General features: G+C 38.3%; 1 protein-coding gene across 8 annotated transcripts in view; it reads right to left on the bottom strand.

Annotated features, from left to right (window-relative positions):
- KAT6B (lysine acetyltransferase 6B) overlaps window positions 1-19,891 on the bottom strand; it is a 180,413-nt gene that overhangs the window by 30,963 nt on the left and 129,559 nt on the right. For 5 of the 8 annotated variants that reach the window (XM_070470879.1, XM_070470877.1, XM_020888918.2 and 2 more), the window contains 6 exons: window positions 16,963-17,894; window positions 15,846-15,967; window positions 13,932-14,047; window positions 11,804-11,945; window positions 8,507-8,668; window positions 5,146-5,239 (listed from right to left, as the gene is read on the bottom strand). In XM_070470879.1, coding sequence (XP_070326980.1) covers window positions 5,146-5,239; window positions 8,507-8,668; window positions 11,804-11,945; window positions 13,932-14,047; window positions 15,846-15,967; window positions 16,963-17,894 — 1,568 coding nt within the window. The remainder of the gene's footprint in view (window positions 1-5,145; window positions 5,240-8,506; window positions 8,669-11,803; window positions 11,946-13,931; window positions 14,048-15,845; window positions 15,968-16,962; window positions 17,895-19,891) is intronic. The other 3 variants (XM_020888920.2, XM_020888922.2, XM_070470881.1) reach the window with 3 other exon arrangements.

Below are 19,891 nucleotides of genomic sequence, written 5' to 3'. Positions count from 1 at the left end.
AAACACACACACATAAACATATATCTCTTCTTTCCTAGCTCTTCCCCCTTGAGAGGCCCTAGAAGCAGGGACACCCCAGTAGCAGTACGGACATCTAAGTGCTCAGATCTTGGCTTTTACATTGTTTCCCACCATAAAGAATTAAAGACTTTTTAAATAGAAATGTGTGATTCTAGGGCTAGGTCAGAGAGAGAATAAGATGAATCTGGCACATCATGTTTGTTGTACCAGAAGGTAAGGAAGGATCAGACATGTCAGAAGGACACAGGGGCCAGTCTGAAGCAGTTCTCACAGAATAAATCTGGGGCAATTTGAATATCAAAATAAATAATGGCAGCTACAGGTTATAATCCATAGAATAAAATAAAAATTCATTAAGTAGTCCGTAATTATATAAATTATAAAGAATAATGAGATAAATGAAGTGATTATTTAACTAAAAAAATTAACAAAGGAAACTCTGGGCTTCCCTGGTGGCTCAGCTGGTAAAGAATCTGCTTGCAATGCAGGAGACCTGGGTTTGATCCCTGGGTTGGGAAGAAGGGAACAGCTACTCACTCCAGTATTCTGGCCTGGAGAGTTACACGGACCGTATAGTCCATGGAAGAGTCACAAAGAGTCAGGCATGACCGAGCGACTTTCGCTTTCTTCCCCTTTCCCTACAGCATATATCAACAAGTAGATCATACATTGGGACTTTAAAAATCATTATCTGGTAACTACCAAAGTAATAAGAGTTTTAGATAAGAATCATAAATAAACACTAAAAGTAGTAGGTGAAAATTGGATGAGAAACAGGGTATTTACATAATTCCAAAGTATTTTCTTACTAGGATATTACTCATTACAAAGGGAAAAATGTTATTCTATAGTGAAGAAATCCGAAAGGCAACATCTTACACTGTAATGGGTCAAAGAAATGATCATGTGATTCTGCTAGGAAGTGCTCGGGAGGACCCAGCATCACTTCTGTATCTTTCTGCCAAAACATTGAGAACTCCAATCTACTCATGAGGAAACATCAAACAAGCCCAAACTGAGGGACAGTGTTCAAAAAAATGGTCTGTATAATTCAAAAATGTCAAGGTAACAACAAAACAAAACAAAAAATGACTAAGGTGTTATTCCAAATAACTCGAGACGTAATAACTCAATACGCTATCCTGGACTGGGAAAAAAAATTTTTTTTTCACCCCTGGAAAGACATAAGTGAAAACTGGCAACATTTGAAATTTGAACAAAATAGATAGATTACAGATAATGCTGAATCAACGTTAATTTCTTGGTTTTGATAATTTATGGTTTTGTATGACAGCATCTTTTTTATTTTTATTTTTTTTTTAAAGAAAAACACACTGAAATGGTATAAGGGTAAAGGTGCAACAGGTCTGTGATTTACTCTCAAATGATTCTGGAAAAGAAATACAGAATGACAGAGGGTGATGGGAGGGAGCGAGAGGAAGACTGAGAATAATACAGCAAAAAGCAAATGTGACAAAATGTGACAAAATCTGGGGAACTGGGGTGGAGTAGATGGGAACTTTCCTCTAAGTCTGAGAGTACTTCAAAAGTGAAGGGAAAGCAGTGAGCTGGAAAGGCACTGCTGGGTGGCTCTGGCAGCAGGGACATGCTACTGCCTCACCCTGGGAGGCTTGGAAGCAGGAATCACAGAAGTTTTGAGGGAAGGGGGCTTCTCTGGAGTTCTGAGATGTCTGGTGTGGATGGAGAGTGGTGTGTGTGTGTGTGTGTGTGTGTGTGTGTGTGTGTGTGTGTGTGTGTGTGTGTGTGTGTGTGTGTGTGTGGACACAGAGAAGGGGAGGACTTTAAAATTTTCTAACTGAGGGAGAGAGGGAAATCTTAGAAAGCAGGAGAGAAAGAGAAATACAGCATCAGCTTCAATCCATGATAAGCCTCTCCTTCCGCTATCCACCTCTGACTGAAGTGTTGGGCAGAGTTACAAAACCTGTGAGTTGGTCTATGAGCAGGCTGGGAGTAGATGCCCTTAGTCACTTGGGCCAATCTGCAGATGACCTCTCAGGAAGCCCTGCTCTGACACATCCCAGACAAGCTGTCCTAGGAAGACACACACAATAACATTATTCCAAGGACAGCATTTGGTCCTGGGATGACCATTCCATCTCCTGAGAACAGTGTTCAGAGTTTTAGATTCACAGTTCTTTATATTCACTCATCATTTTGTGGCCATATCTATAATCCTGTGTGCCAGTGGGCAGCTGGGCAGTGAACAGCTTTCCTTCTATTGATGTCTTGTTCTAGCTTCCTGAACCAGTAGTTATTGTAGACCAAATAAAGATTTCCTGCCTTACAACCTTCTTTAAATTACTGAAAATACCTGCCCGGACCAAAAGACCCTCAGGCTCATGTACAAGTAGAAATAAAATAAATTTAACCCTTAAAAGGTTCCTTTAAAAAAACAGAGCAGATTTTAGAAAATCTGTAACTCCAGTTATCAGTTTTGCCCTGAGTTCTGAATTGTAAGGTCAATAAGGATTATGCGAGGTCATGGGGTTTATCTCCTCCTTCTGCAAAAGACTGGATCTAATCATTATAGAAAGATATTTATCTACTATTATTTTAAGTAACTCCAAATGAGGAGAGGCTATCAATTTTGACAGCAGCCTACTCTTATCTTCTTTAAAACGCGTGTAGCCAAGGAATTATTTTTTGGTTTTAAATTGAATTTGTTTGGTTAATACTAGTTCCCATTTTCTTTGAGCGCTATAAAATTCTTCCCCTGATCTCCTCTTCTCTGAAGAAACAGCACCAGTCCCCTTTCAGCTTTATTCAAATCATTCACCATACTTCTTAACCCACTCCAGTGCAGGATGATGCCAAGGGTACATGAATGAGAAAATCTAAAATGACACATTTTAGCATTGCATTGCCTGGCTGCACCCTAATGGATGGCATTCATCATGATGGCTTTGAGCCATCCAGATAGATTCCACTGTGTTCCCTAGTTGTTTTTAAGAAACAGAGTAGACTCTAATACAGTTTTCACTAAAATGGTTAACATAAAGATTTGGCATTTGTTCCTGGGTTGTTATTTTATGCAGAAGGCCTCAGTACCAGATCATGCTGAACAAATAAGTGGCTACTATATTTAGAGACCTGCATTTTTACCTGGTAAGTACCAGTCTCTTTTAAACCTTAGGTAGAAAATCATCATGGGCAGTGACCATATCACTTTGGAGATTCCATTCAAATGAGCAAAAATACACCTAATGCAGATTACTGAGTGCTCTGCCCTACTGAATAAAAAGAAGGTGTCCAAGGAGCTTACAGCAAGCTGGAAGCATGACACTTGTATCAAATAATTACTACAAAAGAATGAATTGGATCCAAGTGCTACACTGTGGAGATAAAGAGCCAAGAAAAAAACAGGATGTAACTCTGGGAGATGGGATCAAAAAGAAGAGGCGGAGGCTCAAAAGGGAGGGCATATATGTATACTTACAGCTGATTTACATGGTTGTGCAGCAGAAACTAACACAACATTGTAAAGCAATTATCCTCCAATTAAGAAAAAAATAAAAAGGAGGTTCTTGAGCCAGTTCTTAACAATGGGTAGGATTCTGAATAGACTGACGCTAGAAAAGGAGGAAGTGGCCATTTAAGGAAGGCTCCACACAGACAATGGAAATATGGGAACCTGCTCAGAGTATTTGAGGAAATGAGGTTAATATACAACATAACACATGAAAAAGCCGCAAAGAGAGGCTGGAATTAGCTGTTGGAAGATCAGGAATATTGAACTAAGTAGTCTGCCTTACTCTGTAAGCATGCAATACTATCCAAAATTTAAGGCTCAAGTGGCTGTGAGGCATACCAAAAATTATTAGGAACATCTTGTGAACAGTGGCCACAAAAAATTCCAAAATAAAACAATTGGATTTGCCTGTAGTACACATTACAACTGGGACTGTAAAATAAAATGGTGAACTTCTGGTAAGATGACCTTTCATGGGACAACTAGATCAAGAAAGAAGAGTAAGACTAAGGTAATTAATTAATGACTAGAAATAGCATCTGAAAATATAAAAATAATCAACTAAATACTTCAAAGAAGAATATTATCTTTCAATGTCAATAAATTATACAAATCAGTCCAACACTGCTATATAGTTATATTTTACACCCAAACTTTCATATTTCAACATCTAATAATATAGATTTACACTCAACACATTGCTTCATGGTTTTCCTTGAGTATATTTACATTTTGGTTTTGCATCTGAAGTACCTTATGAAGATTACATGATTTGCTGTGTTTTCCTTCTTTCAGTTTAAACTCTGGTAATGAAGAAGCACAGAGTTCCCAGTGACAGATTTTCAATGGTCAGAAGTGATTACTATCATGAGATACCTGGTCTTCCTGTTATCTGGATATTTTGAATCAAATTTCCAAATACAGCTTTAATACTGTATTTACACATCCAATCTAATGTAAACAAAGGAGGAAAAAACGACCAATTTTCTTTAAACACTATTTTATGCATACTTTAAAGTAGCATTCCGATTTTCATTGAGGATACTCAGCAGATACAAATGTGCATAAAAAGTATTACTTGGGCAATCTTTAAATACAAACATTTCCATAGTAATTTCCATAACAGAAAAGGGAAATTGACAAAACAAGATATTTATTTCTACTAGAGAAGCTCCAAGGATAGGCTACCTAAAGAATTGTTTTTCTAAATAGAACTCCCCCCCCAACTCCGTTTCTGCTCTGTACTGCACAAGATTATAGGCAGAATTTCAGAAAGCTGAAAATCCTTTTAAATAACACTTCCTCTGGCTTTAATCACAAATAATTGCCTCTTTTGGTGCTAATGAGCATGAGCCTCACAGAATGGAATGTAATTCTGCCGGTTCATTCAGGGTAATGGTTTTGTGAGCTGGTGACACTGCGAGAGATGGGGTCTCAATTTCCTAGAGTACAATAGTGAGCAGCAATACATTTTTCACTTGAGGAAGGTTTTCTAACCTATGTAAATATAAGTAGAAAACCCATTATCTATTGATAAAAACAACAAAGAAGGTTAAATAGAATTTTATGTACCACTCTCCTTTAATGGCCATCAGCTCCCTGGATCATGAAAGTGAATAAAGTACTTCACTTACTGAAATCAATGAGAAACCGTCCAAATCCTTGCCTTTGGTGCTGGGGCATGATCATTATGCAGGAGACATTATACTTCTGCTGGCAAAGTTTTTCCTGAGGGAAGGAGAAACAGATCAAGTATGTCAGAGCACTGCTAAAGTGGGCAGTTCCCTGCACCTGCCGCTGTCCATATACCATGGTCCACTAAGGTGGGCTGACGCGTTAGGTCAGGATCAAGCAGAATAACTCGACCATCTAATCAATCAAACTATCAGCTAACAACAAACTACGCACTCCAGGCATGCCTCTCAATTATATCTTTATTCTTGAAAGTCAGCACCATGAAATATGAATAAAGAATCCAAGGAAATGTGAGTCAAATGAAACAGCACAGTATGGAAGAAAAGGTTTTCTATGCTCAAACAACCTGGGAGATGGGCAGGGGGAGTGGGGGAAGATTCAGAGACTCACGCAGCAGGATCAGTTAAGAATGCCTTGTTAAAGGCCACAGTGAAACTAAAACAGTGTCTGTGTGGGTAAACTTGCACAAATACATTTCTATTATGAATAAACAGTCAAAGTAAAATGCTGGAGAAATAATCTATATTTCAAAGAAGGACAACAAACAAAAAGACAACAGCAACAAGAAATCCCCAAGTCTCCAAACCAAACTAAGGCCAACAGATTACCAACAGTCTGAAACCAGGAAGAAGACTGGAGAGAATAGAGTGGAAATGGTTCTTGTAGTTCAGGGAAAATTTGCAATTTTCATGGGCTATGGCATCAGAGCAGCAATATTTTCTTCATGGTACATAGAAGTCGCCAAAACCTACACAGAGAAGATCTGGAAAAGGCTTTTGAGGTTGTGAATGCTCTGGCCAACTATAAACCACAAATTAGATTAACCACAAATGGTACTAACCACATCAAAGAATTACTTTGGAACACCCAGATCTTTAATGAACCTATTTGAAAGATCACAGGAAATGGTGGAGGAAAAAACACTACAGGGCAGAATTAAAAGATTTCTTTGTGAAAAAGATGTGCTCCCGACTTTAGCACATTTGGAGCTGTCTGTGGAGTCTCCAAGAAATGAGGAGTAAGAAATAATGTATGTCAATTTTCCTAAGAAACTGGATGGCCCCATCACTGGATGTGTACATCCATGGCAAAGATTCAACTAATTAGTCTGTTTTGCAAAGTCAGACAAATGGGTCACTGTCTCTAAAATGAGGTGTACTCTGAGTTAAAGGATTCATCCTTGACACAAGTCTTTTCTTTATTTCAAACTATTTTTACCTGTATTATATTTTTGGAAATCTAACCCATAAGTGGTCCTTTTCCCCCATCCTTGCCCCCTGCCTTTAAACACATGTTACCACAGCTAAATTATAAACAACTGCTCCCTCTTTCCTTCCTGTTTTGAGTCATCTAGTACATGCTTAGTAAGATATATGCATGTAATGATTTACACTAAACTTTTCTATTTTCTAGGTCACCTTGGCCATTCTTTGGCTATAACATCTAGAATTTGGTTTAATCCCAAAGGGCCACAGTCCTTCAAACTCCAACTGACATGTTAGAATATGGCTTAATTTGCATCTAGTCTTTTAACACAGCTGCTTTTTAGATTAAATTTTGTTTTACTGCACTTGCAAAGGATATTTTAATATTCTGAGTATGGTAAGACATGATGGTAGTTGCTGCCATACTATAAAAGAAACAGGGACAAAATGAAAAAAGTTTAGCTTGTTCTAAGTAAAATGTTAGAAGAAGAAAATGGCAACCCACTCCAGTATTGTTGCCTGGAAAATTCCATGGACAGCAGAGCCTGGCACCCTATAGTTCATGGGGTCGAAAAGAGTCGGACAGGACTGAGCATCCACGCAAATAAAAATGTTGGGCAACCTGTGACAAAGAGAAGACTCAAACCCCCAAAGTTACTGTGAACCGAAGACCTAGAGGTCAACTCAACATAAGGCAGGACAATGTCAATGAGCATCACTATTTGTTTTAAAATGCACATAGATTTAAAGAAACACCATTTTCAAACAGAAAGGACAGTCATGACCATTATCCTTTTTAATTCTTTGGAGAAAAAATTAAAAATTCTTTAAAATTCTTTGGACACATCTATACAGAAGGTAAAATGTTCTATAAATTATATAAATTTCCTAGTTATTGCTTTCCCTATATTAATTCTCTATCATTAGAGAATTTAATGATTATATTAAATTAATTTAATTAATTAATTAAATTAATTATATTAATTTCTCTGTATTAATTCTCTATCATCTGTAACCTATAAAAGTTAACAGTCTTCTTTTTCATTTTAGAGCTTTATCAAATACATGAATTAAAATGTTAAGGCTGTTTCCCATGACTGCTGTCACTTATTCCTATTTTTGTTTATGGTCTCTGGATTGTTTTTTAAATTTAGAAAAAGTTCTGTATGCCAAGTTTTGACCTTCCATGAAAATGGCAATTCCATTAGGCATTCCATTATGCAACAGTAGATTAATTGGAATTCACTTATCACCTAATATGTAAACATATATCATAAAATAAATAAGCTATAGGATTTGGAGCATTTATATTCTGCCCGAGAAATCTTATAATTACCATTCTGGCATATTAAACTATTTCCTAACTACCTAAGAAAATTTAAGGTTAGCCTGATAAATATCTCCAAACTCAGATTCCTTTTATTGCATATGAGTTAATGTATCTCAGAAGCCTTTGAAAAGAAGAATGTGAGAGAACTGCTCTGTACCACGTGAAAGAGACAAACTATAGGCACTCAATATGTCAAGGGCTCCCCTATGTTAACAGCTGGAGATACTTAGGCTTTCTAAGGCTGAGGCTACTTTAGATCTTAAAACAATAGCGCAGAGAGTAAAAGACGAAAGAGTAAAACCAGCCATTATATCAACTTAACTGTCCAAATGCCAATGTTCCAACTCACTGAGATACTGATGACCACAGAGGGAATGCAACAAGGAGAAAACAGAATTATCTTTTAAATGCTACATTATACTGAAACCTTCATGTTGATACCACTTAGGGGGAAAGGGGAACTAAGCTTAACATTTACAAAATGAAAGATGCTAGGTGGTCTGCAAGGCAGCAATTATAACATTACATGAATGCTGACAGTCAACACAGCAAACAGTGCCGAGGTCTTTCACACACTTCCTAGGCACAGAGCTTATGGTTTTTGTGTGTGTGTTTTTCTTAATGAGCTCTGAATAAGAATCTGAGCTTTTCAGAAACATGTCATTTATTCAAATTAGAGTCATAAAAAGGCCCTGTTTGAGGAATTGGACACTACCAAAAACATCCTGAAAAAGAAAATGAAGGTCATACTGGCTCTTGTTTTACCTTAGAGAAGTATCCAACCAGATGACAGCCCTTTTCATCATTTTTTGTAAGGACATAAAAAAGGAATGGCTCGACATCATAATACAATGTTTTGTGGTCCAGGAAGAGCTTGGCTAACAAGCAAAGGTTTTGGCAATAAATTTTGCTCATATTCCCATCAACCTAGCAAAGAGAAACAGACAACATTATTTAACATAAAAATACCACTCAATATAAAACTGTTTCTTTTATATGGTATTCTGGAAAGCATATATATTTTTTCAAATCCCAAACTAAACAATTAACACACTCCATTAACCAAGAAAGTTTACCAGAAAATAGCTGTCATTTGGCAAATCAGAATTCCACCTTTTCTCCATAAATTGGGGTAAATTTAAGGTAGCTTAAATTTCTCTTTACACTTCCTGAAGAAAGGCCACACATTGGTAACAAAGGAGTAATTTTTATTTACTATTTATTACAACTAAAAAATGATTAGGCATGCCTTCTCTGTTTGAACCAAGTAAACTTGAATTAAAGAAACGTAAACCAATCAAAATGCTGCTTGAGTTAAGTTAAACTTTATGTTGTTTCCAAAGGGCTTCACATAAAAACAAACTGTATTATTCTGACTCCTCAGAAATGTGGATTCGCAAAAGAGGCTTCCATTTTGGTTTTATCCCAAGCATTATTTTAAACATAATTGGAAAAGATAAAATTCCTATGTTGGGAACACTTAGAGAAAGTGAGATGAATTTTAACCCACAGTAACTACCATGACGACAGTCTACTTCTCAAAGTAAAAGAGTCAAGCTGTGACACTGATGGTTACAGACAGGAGGCGAGGCACAGATGCCAATTTCGTTGATCAAATGTAGTTACTTGTTGAAAACAGAAAGCACAGCAGATTCAAGAAGAATTTCCCTACACTTTTCTTATGGGAAGTGGATATTTGCTAACCAGAGCTCTTTGACAATGAACTTGATCGTTCTTGAGTCTCCTGTGGACCATACTGCTTCTCATAATGCACACATTATTTTTAGACTTCATATAAGCATTTCTCTTGGATGATACCTAGGTCCCATACATGGCAACATGATCAAATATGGGCAATGGGCACAGAGGATACAATTCTCTCTTTAATTAAAGGAAGTTTTTGGGAGTATGGTCCTTTTGAAAACGGTTAAGAGATGTATGTATCCCTGAACCAGAAAAACAGAGAGATGACAATGCTGAAAAGTCTTACCAGTTGTGAAAGATCTAATATGACATGCTTTCAAGAGGGATATAGAAAAGATAGCAAAGTAGTAATCTGTGATTATTATTTACTTATGTTATGTTACTAAGGACACTGCAAAGACAAAAGTTTCCCACATACTGTACTCTTAATATTAACTCAGATTCTAAAATAGGTACCTTGGCACTTACCCAATCCAAATCCTTCTATTATTTTTATGAGTAAAAAATTTACAGATCTGCTTCTGATTTTTCCCTTCTTATCTATGTATGGTCCCAAAGTACCTACCCTGAAATAGAGCATTCTCATTAGCCTAACAAGATTGATTCTCTTACCCCAAGAAGACTTTTCCTGGATTTATGAGAGGTTCACCCCCTCTGGCAGAGTTATGCTGATTTATTTAACAATTACTTAAAGCCAACAATGTGTTCTGTCCTTTGAGAAACAATGAGACACTGATTTTCATTTTATTTTGGTTAGAAGAAAGCTTCCAAGGCATCAAGGAAGGAGCCAACAGTTAAGTTAAACTTGTGACATTCATTAATTAAGCTTCAACTGAGAATAGCTCTGCTGTCTCCACTGGCTGGGGCTGGCCCGTTAGCATCCCAAGACGAACACCAGGACAGCAACTGGCTTTTGCCTTTCCCTTTAGCACACTGGTTCTCACTGTGGGTGATCTTTGTCCTCCAAGGGACACTGGCTACGTCTGGATATTCTGACTGGAGCGGGGGTTTGAGCTACTGGCATTTAGTGGGTACGGGCCAGGGAGGCTACTAAACACCCTACAAGGCCCCCTACACCAAAGAACGATCCAGCCCGAAACATAAGCAGGCCCCAGGGTGACAGACCTTGTGCCTCCCGTTTAGTAAGAACACACACATCAAACCTTCCCAGCAACAATACCCTTCTCCCTTCAAGCATGCCAAAAGAGCCCAATTTAACCAGGAAGAGGGGCTTCAAAAAATCCTAAGACACAATACATGTGTTTTCTGGTGAGTCTTGGGAAAAAGCAGTAGGCCCAACACTGTCTGAGAGAGGGAGCCTGATCCATGTGAGAAACCTAGGCATGACCCTCCCCTACATTAAATTTAATGCAAGACATTACAGACCAGAATTATAGAGAAATGTGGGGTAGAATAATAAATTCCTAATCTGAACAACTGCGAAAAAGAGAACCCTACAGTAAAACTATTTTGGAGAAAGAGATCATATCTGCTGTGCAGGGAAGGCTTGTTCTGAGCACTCAGGAATGAACACAATGACTGAGATGAGTAACAGAAATGATAATAAGGCAGGGTGATGGAAGCGCTCAACCAGAGTGAGAGAATTGAGAAGGCCTGTGAATAGGCAATAACAGGAAAGAAAGGCATGGCCTCCTCAAGGAACAAGTGACTCAGCTAAACTGGATCCCTGCAACTGACAACAGAACATGATCAAACAATGAAACGATATACCGGCAAAGATCTTCTGCTACTAAATCAATTCTGAAAACACAAAATGTCTTCAAGAACACACAATTACAGACACATGGCCACAAGGGGCTCCTGTGAACAGCAGGGTTCTCCAGGGGTGGTCACCGACCCAGACTGGGAAGGGAGGGAGTCCCAACATCTGCTGAGGTCTCACCAAAAGGATTATCCACCCTGCCAAGAAGTGGATGGAAACACAGGTGGTTGTGTATTGAGGAGATATGTACAGCTGCTCAATTCCCTGGAAGAGTGAGCACCTGCCAGACATTGGCTGGAGCTGCTGAACAAAGCTAATTTCTCCTGCCAAAGAGAGTAGAATTTACAAAGAGCTAAGGAGATCATAAATTCACTGGTGAATATATCTGGTGCAGACAGGGATTTGGGAGAAGACAAAAAAGTTAATGTGATGAAGTAGGAATTCATCATCAATCTCAAAGGTTGCTTAACATGGTTAGCACAACACTCCAAAATATGGAGATATTTGAAAAAGCACTCTGAATTTCAGTGCCAAAATTGAATAAACTTTGTACCTTCTATGAACAAATCAGTACATAGTCAACAATTAGAAGCATTAGGTTTCCAACGCTGAGTTTTTTATTTATACATGCTTACCTCAAATACTGAAAGGTCTTTCCTTCGGTAAATTTCATTTGCTGGAGGATGAAACCATCCACATTTCTTTGAGTGTCTTAATAAAATATTTTTACTTTTCATATATTTAAGACAGAATTCACACAGGTAAAGCTTTGGTAATCTGTTGAAAGTTTAAAACCAAAGAATATAATCTGATTGGTTATTCCTTTCAGGGGGAAACATTAAACATTGTTCAATTCTCTCTAAGCCATAAAAAGGTGGTATGATATTATTTGAAAGAAGTAGTTTAAAAAAGGAAAAAGAAAGTCAGTAGTAAACAGAATGTACAAACTTTACATTATTTTTCAATCTAATAATATTTGCTGTCTTTACTGTGCGAACAAATCATCTCTTTCCTTAGAAATGTCCTATAGAAAAAAGGTTTTCAGACTTGGAACTATGACTCTAAAAACAATGGCATCCTGTCATCCATGCATATTTTTCAAATTTCACACTTAATGTCATGATTTCAATATTACATATAATCAGTGGTGTAACAATAACAATCTTTTTTTTTTGGATAACAATCTTTTCAGAGAGAAGTGAACTCATTATTTTTAAAATGATCTGTGTACTTATAAGACAGGGAAGTCCTAGAATTTAGCTGTCTCCATTTCTCACGGATGAGGTAACTTTAAGGTTACTATCAGTTATACACAATCTAATGCACTAAATGCAGTCAAGTCAAATGACCTTATCTGTTCCTACCAATTCCACTGACTCTGAGTAACATTAGACAAACAATTTCTCACTTCTGCTGGCTTTTTCTCCACCTCAGAAATGACACCATTTTGTTAACCAGTGCCCTGTCATGCTTAGGTGGACACTGCTTGTATTTACAAGAGAATGCCTGGAAGCATTCTCAAGGGCTTTGGGATATAATCATGGGGAGAAGGGTTTTGGGGAGAACTAGACAGACTCATCATAGAAATTTCGAATCTTGGATTCATGTACAAAATTTATCCAAAGCTCTCAGAACAACATGACTTATGATTACCCATACATATAAAAGCTAATTGGTGTTTGGTGTTTTTCAAAAACTGTTTAGGAACACGGAGCTGAGTGATGTGAACTGAGAAGAGAAACCAAAACCCCTGACTCTTAGTCTGCCACTTAACTTCTAGAAATCCTCCCCATTTTCTCCAGTTAGACGACTGGGCAGATGCCCATGAGAAAGAGAAAAGGTTGAAATCTATTCTAGAAGAAAAGTAAATTTGTGATTACCGAACTTTGCAGGCTAAAGCATATGAGAAGATACTAATGAAGTATGCCCTGACATACCTGAAGGAAAAAAAATCTGTTCACAAAACGCCCATTTTTAGATACATTAGTTCAAGACAATTTCACAGCTAATCTTAGTTCAGGACAAAAGAAAATCCTAGTACCATTATTTTCTCTCCATTTTTAATATGTCAGTCACAGATGGCTCTAAAAGTCAAGACTTAGGGAAGAATCTCTTAAGGCTACCCACTCCCACCTATTTTCTTCTGTATTTCCTTTTTTTTTTTGCTATGTGTGCTAAGTGCTAAGCTGCTTTAGTTGTGTCTGACTCTTGCGACCCTATGGACTGTAGTCCTCCAAGGCCCTCTGTCCACGGGATTCTCCAAACAAGAATACTGGAGTGGGTTGCCAAGTCCTCCTCCAGGTCTTTTGCTCTAATTTATGTAAAAAAAAAAAAGAATACTTGACAATAAAATGCCAGAAATCAGAGATAAAACTAGCAGGCCTTATTAGGAAAATGAAAAAGGCAACCAAGAAGAAACTACCAAATACTTTACAATGGCTAAATTTTTTTTTTCTTGATTTGGTTTCTTACAGAAACAATATTTCCCCAGTAATCAAGAGAGGAAAAAATGGACTGAAAGTTAAAAGACAAAATTTACAACACTGGTGTAACTAACGAGTATAAGGTGTTTATATAGAACAATGAGTACTATAAGAAGGTGCTGATGAAAGTAATAGTTTTGGAAACACCTGAAACTGACACTCAAAATTTATGTCTTAAAAATCACCTAATTTCAGTTTTAGAAGGCTCTTTCCTACACATGAGACATTAAGGCTGTATACCTATTCCATTATAGGTATAGGTAAAGGCCTATTCCATTACCTTGCATATTCCTGTGGGTAAGGCGAGGAGTACCAGGTTTGGATTTCATATTTCCCAAATTCTATTACAGAAGGGTACCGGCCACAGTCTTCTACTCCACTTTCACACTCTATTTTCTGTCAGAAAGAAAACAAAATAGAAGTCTCAGAAGAGGATTTCTTCACTTACACTTTGGTTATTTCACCAGTGGCTATGAAAATCTACCAATGCTAATCATAATTGTGAATTTTCATATTGTTGAAAAAAAAAATCATAGGCCCTTGGGAAACAATAGTCAACTTTGTATTATATTCATATATAAACAAATACTCTTTAAGAAACAGTATTACCAATATAGGAAAAAATGAGTACCTGTTAAAACATACAAACATCTATGAACAGTCAGTGATCTGCTACAATGTATTAAAACTAAGGAAATTCTAAGATGATGTGGCTATTACATACTGTCACACTGTTAACAGTTCCTGTTTCTCCACCAAGTAATATTTACCCCAACTGTAATTAAATAATCAATTTGAAGTCTGCAGTTTGACACCCATCTCCTTTTACTCTCATGCAGGAGGTTAGAACTTTGCCTGCCTCATTCATCGGGACATTCCTAGGGTCTAGCTCAGTGCCTGACACAGCCACGAAATGTTATTGAATGGAAAAGCCAGGGTTACTGGGTTGGATAGAAAGGGCTTCAGGTTTAGCAGTAACTTTCAGGTAATTGCTTGCTGTTCATCATGCTTAAATATGAATGCCAGATACAATCTCCCAAAGTGGTAATATTTAAGGATTTCAAACCTCAGTGACTGCGGGAGGGGGTGGTGCGGGTGGGGGGTGGGGTGTGATGGGATACATATTATCTTAGCCAAAGGGAAAAACACTACAAAGAATGTAGAATGAGGAATGGAAGTATCCAATGGCCCCTCAAGGAGAAATAAGCACAAGTATTTAGTCCAAGTGGTTTCTACTAAAAAAACTAAAGCTCAAGAGCCTTCAGACAGACCCCTACTCCCCACAAAAGGAAGTGAGGTAGAGCAGGTAATCTAGCCATGAATATCGTGCTCTGAGAAGGTGGTCTTGTTCAGCTGCTAAATCATGTCTGACTCTTTGTGACCCAATGGACTACAGCATGCCAGGCTTCCCTGTCTTTCACTATCTCGCGGAGTTGGCTCAAATTAATGTCCACTGAGTCAGTGAAGCTATCTAACCATCTCATCCTAGGCCGCCCTCGTCTACTTTTACCTTCAGTTTTTCTCAGCATCACAGTCTTTTCCAATGAGTCGGCTAATAAATGTGGTCTACTAACAGAAAAACTCACAATTCATAAGAAATTTGTTTCTGAGAAGTCCAACAGCCCTTCCTTTCAATGTTTTGGTGTAAATAAGCTAAGTAGAGTTACTCTCTTAGGGAAATCATTTAAAAGAAATTACTGGACATTGAAAATAAAAGTAATTACAACTGATCATGCAACACCATATTGTCTTCACCAATGCCCAGGAGTTAAAATCAGGAGACGTTTTTCGTATTGCTGGCCATCTGTGCTGGAAGAAGCACTGGTCAATTTAAAAGTGATTTCTTCTTTCAGTGAACTATTTAAAAGGGCTATTTTCTTAATTTGAGCAAGAATAATCAGAAATCTATTCCTTTACCCCTAGAAGCATTTTTCAAAATCTGCCTCAACAACTGCGACTAGCAGTTGGCCTATTTTCTGAGACCAGCTGAGCCATTACCAACTTGTCAGAGTGAAGACAACTCAAAAGTCAGTACTTTTGAATGTACAGTCAACAGAAATGATGGTAGCAGTTAAAGAACGACAAAGGGTTTTGAAGGGGATTCTTTATAAAAGCAAGGCAGTTAATTTCACACTAGTCAGATACAAAAGTCATATATTATCTTTGTTTATGGAATGCAGTATTCTGGCCTTACCTCCCAAGACAGTTCCTGGGCCTGCTTGAAAACATCCAAATCCTCTTCAGTAACGGTATCCTTGTTTCCAATCACATTTATATCTGTACTTTCCTGTTTGATGCTTATTTTGATTTCCGTATCTGTCATTTAAAACCAGCAGACAGTGTATTTACTGACTTGCATCATGAATAACCACCATATAATTACCAAAATGGTACCAAATTAGCACAGTGGGCAAATAGGGAATTTTATTATTTTTTTAAAGCTTTATAAGCTTTTACATCTAAGCACTACTCATAGATCCAGCAGTACCTTTTCCCTGCCGTACCCAAATTATTTGAATTATCACTGTTATCTTCTTATAGCTTCAGTAAACAAACACGGGAAACTAACAGCAATACAATGCAAAATCAAAGTTTTCAACCAAGATTAGAAGGCATATCAATGTCTAGGCATAGAATTCCCATGATCATGTTGGAGACAATAAAATCTATGATTCTGCCCCAATGACACGTATCTTGGCTTTTGTTTTATATAAAGGATAGCAAATGTAACGGGCCAACTTGTTAAATGAAATCATGAAATCAGTTTTCTCCCTGAGGTGAATACACACACAGACACACTCACATCCAAAAAGCACACTTCACAGAATCACAGATCAGGCTTTGCTGAGAAGGAAGCAGGATGAACTTTGTCATGAGAAAGCAATGGACAGAGGGAAACGAGAGCCGACGCCCCCCTGCTGGAAGCGCGGACAGCATGTGGCCGCAGCGCTGCGGCTGGAGAGGTGGCGCGGGGAGCAGCGTGGCGGAAGCGTGACAGTGGCTGTTCATGCGGGACTACAGAGCCAGAAGCAACGCTATGACGGCATCTGGGGGGGTCCTAGTGTCACTACAAATGGAAGTAAATCATAAAAGTGGGAGAGTATTAGTTGAAAAAATAATGTTTTGGAGGTTTAGTCAGCATTAGGAAAAGGTCAAAGTTTCACTGCTTCTGTATGAAAGTGAAGTTGAGAACAAGAGAAATAGCTAAGACCTATGTGACAAATAGGAATTGATTGATTCTTTTTTTTTCCGGGGGTTGGGGAGAAAGGGACGGGACGCAGGTTTGGTTGGAGCTTTGACCTTTTGCTTACCATCATCCTGATCAGGTTTAATCCTTCCGTCTGTCAAGCTCCCCTTCCCTGGTGAGGGGGTCCCCATCTGAGGGGTCACTTTATATTTTAACCTGCCTAGCATCCTGTGCTTTTTAAGGAAAGTTGTTCGCTTGAAGTGAGCAATTGCTTTAAAAATACGTCCTCTAGCCATCCCCCAGCTAGAGGAGGAGGAGTGAGAAATAAACCTACTTCTAATATCTCTTTTTCCAAAGAAATGGGCTTTAGATTTTGCTGTGAGAGGGAATTCGGTTTTACGACGCATACGTTTAGGTGGTGCATAACTTGGGTGTCCCTTTTGGCGAGACTGTCCCTGAGTGGTATAGATATGAGAGAGTCCGTCAAAGAGTGCCTTCAGCTGGCTGTTATTAGTAAGACTGCTAAAGGAGGGCACGCTGGACTGGCTGGAAGAACTCTGGGGAGAGGTAGAAGAAACAGAAGTGCTGGACTTTTGTGAGCTGGGGCTCTGACCAGAGATGGGGGTTGGGGGTGGGAGTGAAGAAAGTGGAGGTTTTAGCTTTTGTGTGGTACCTGGAGCCAACACATGAGAAGTGCATGACTGTTTCTGAGAGACCTTTTTCCTTGGACGATAGTGCTTTGAAAAGTCTATTATTTCACCTCGTGATCTGCGACCATCAGGTGATGGTGTAAAAAACTTAGTAAGGCCATCAATGAGCCCTTTGGTTTTCTTGTTAACTTTAAGTGTAGAGGCAGAAATGTAGGTGGAGGTGGTGGTGATTTTGGTGGTGGCACCAGGCCGAGTGGGGTCTGTAACAGCCAATCTGCTGCTTGAGTCCTTCCCAGATGCAGCATGACCGGATGAAGGTGTGGTACAGACTTTAGTCTTTTGACCCCTACCAGGTGACCCCCTTCCTGTGAATGCATTCATGGATCCTTCATCACTGGTTACAGACCTAGGCAAAAATTTAGAGAATAGTATCAGCATTTAATAATAGAATTAAAGGTATCTAACACAAGTTTATAGCAACTAGATGCAGTCAACGGGCTTAAACTTAAAAAACTGAATTGCAACCCTAAAGCCCTGCTTGTGTGCGTGTGCCTTCACTGAGGTGCTTTTCTCTGTTGGAACAGGTTATAACACTAAGGTGACAAGTCATGATTCTCCCAGGGCCTGTCCAACAGGGACTGGAAGAACCATGTGGACCCAAGGGCATTATGAGTAAGAAAATTTCTGAGGAGATTAAAACATCACCCAATGGTTTCATCATAATTAAATAAAAAATGTTACCCCTTGTGTCATTACACATAATTGTGATTTTCTGAAATGCCTTTTAAAAGAAGTATTAAAGGAAATAAGTCATAAGTATTATCTCGAAGTGAAAGAAGAAACTTATGTAGTCTCTAGTTAGAAGCAATTTTAACTCAAATGGAAAATTTATAGAAACAGAATTTAGTTATTATCCATAAATTGTTTTTTTTTTAAAGAAAATATTAAAAAAATACCCTCTTCCTCTTAGCATTTTATGCTTAGGATGATAAGATAACCAATAATACTCTCTAAGTAGAGGAGACAATTAATTGCAGCATAAAATATTGCTGAAAAAAGGACAACAATAGCAAAAAACTGAAGAAATGGTTAAAGAAAAGCTACAGCAGGTCAGACATGACATGGAAAGTCTGGTGGAGAAGCAGCACATTTACCATGGTCATTATCAGACACCTGGCATCAGAGTCTTTACACACTAGTTCTGACTGCGATTTCAGTTCATGTGATGCTGGTTCTGCTCATGCAGCTGTGTGCTCAATGGAGACCGGAGGTCACTGCTAGCACAGCTGCCTACAGGAACGGCAGCTGCCTGCCTTTGCCTCAGGCTAGGGCTTGGAAAGCCACCCGTTTTGCAGCAGAATTTTATACAACAGAAACATGTGCATGTGAATTATGGCAGTGCTGGGGCCCGAGAACGGACCTTAAAAATTATCAGTTGAGCTGACAGCTAGTAATGAAGAAATGGAAGCCTGAAAATGATATGATCTTAAATTATAAAAATATCTTAAGTAATTACAAAAAGAAGAGCACAGTTTAGTGGTTATCCTGTACATAGAGATTTGATGAACAATTTCAGCAGTCGCCCTAAAGGGGAGGCTGGCATAGGTCAATGGAGCAAGCTACTAAGGCTCATCTGGAGCAGCTCAACCGCCACGAGATTCGCCCAACACCACCGAGTCGGCCAAATCAGGTTAGAGCTGGAGATCTCGAGTGTCATAGTGAGAGTCACCAATAAACAACTCATCCAGGCTAAAATGTTTTGCATCAGAATGTTACATTTGGACTGTATCTGGAATTGATTGCCCAGAAAGGATAATACGCTTATAAAGCATGTAAAAACGAAAACTCCCCAGACTGTCTTAAAAATTCCTAAGCTCAAAGGACAATTTTGGACAAACAAAAAGTTAGGATTGGTGCCAGATGTAATTTTCAGCTGTGTCCTTTGTTTAGAAAGTTTATATCCTAATTCGGTTTTTTAAATTGGGCCCTGAGGATACAGTCCCATTTCAAGAACAATGCTTAACACTGGATGAATGCAAAAACACATAATTTCTACTTCAAGTGATGCTAATATAAAAGATTTTATTCATGAATATGTTTCATGTTTGCTTCTACAAATTAACACAAATTCCATATTAGAATGTCCACCAGTTAGAAAATTGCCATAAAGTTTCACAAAACACTCTAGAAAGGAGCATGCATTTTCTATTTCTCCTTTGGGAGATAAAAGTGCAGGAGGATACTGTTTTCCTGAGAGCAGGTAATAAAGTGAATTGCTTCAGATAAAACTAAGGGAGAGGGGAGAGTAAGCAAGTAAGACACCTGGTGTTTGTTCACTGTGTCTAGAGGTCCTGTTCATTTCTACATCACAATGACCCTTTCACTAAGCCCAAAGAGAAGGCA

This window comes from Odocoileus virginianus, chromosome 7 (assembly GCF_023699985.2).
Source record: "Odocoileus virginianus isolate 20LAN1187 ecotype Illinois chromosome 7, Ovbor_1.2, whole genome shotgun sequence".
Classification (NCBI taxonomy): domain Eukaryota; kingdom Metazoa; phylum Chordata; class Mammalia; order Artiodactyla; family Cervidae; genus Odocoileus; species Odocoileus virginianus.
The sequence above is the reverse complement of the archived record's forward strand: the minus strand, read 5'-3'. Positions and strand labels throughout refer to the sequence as shown.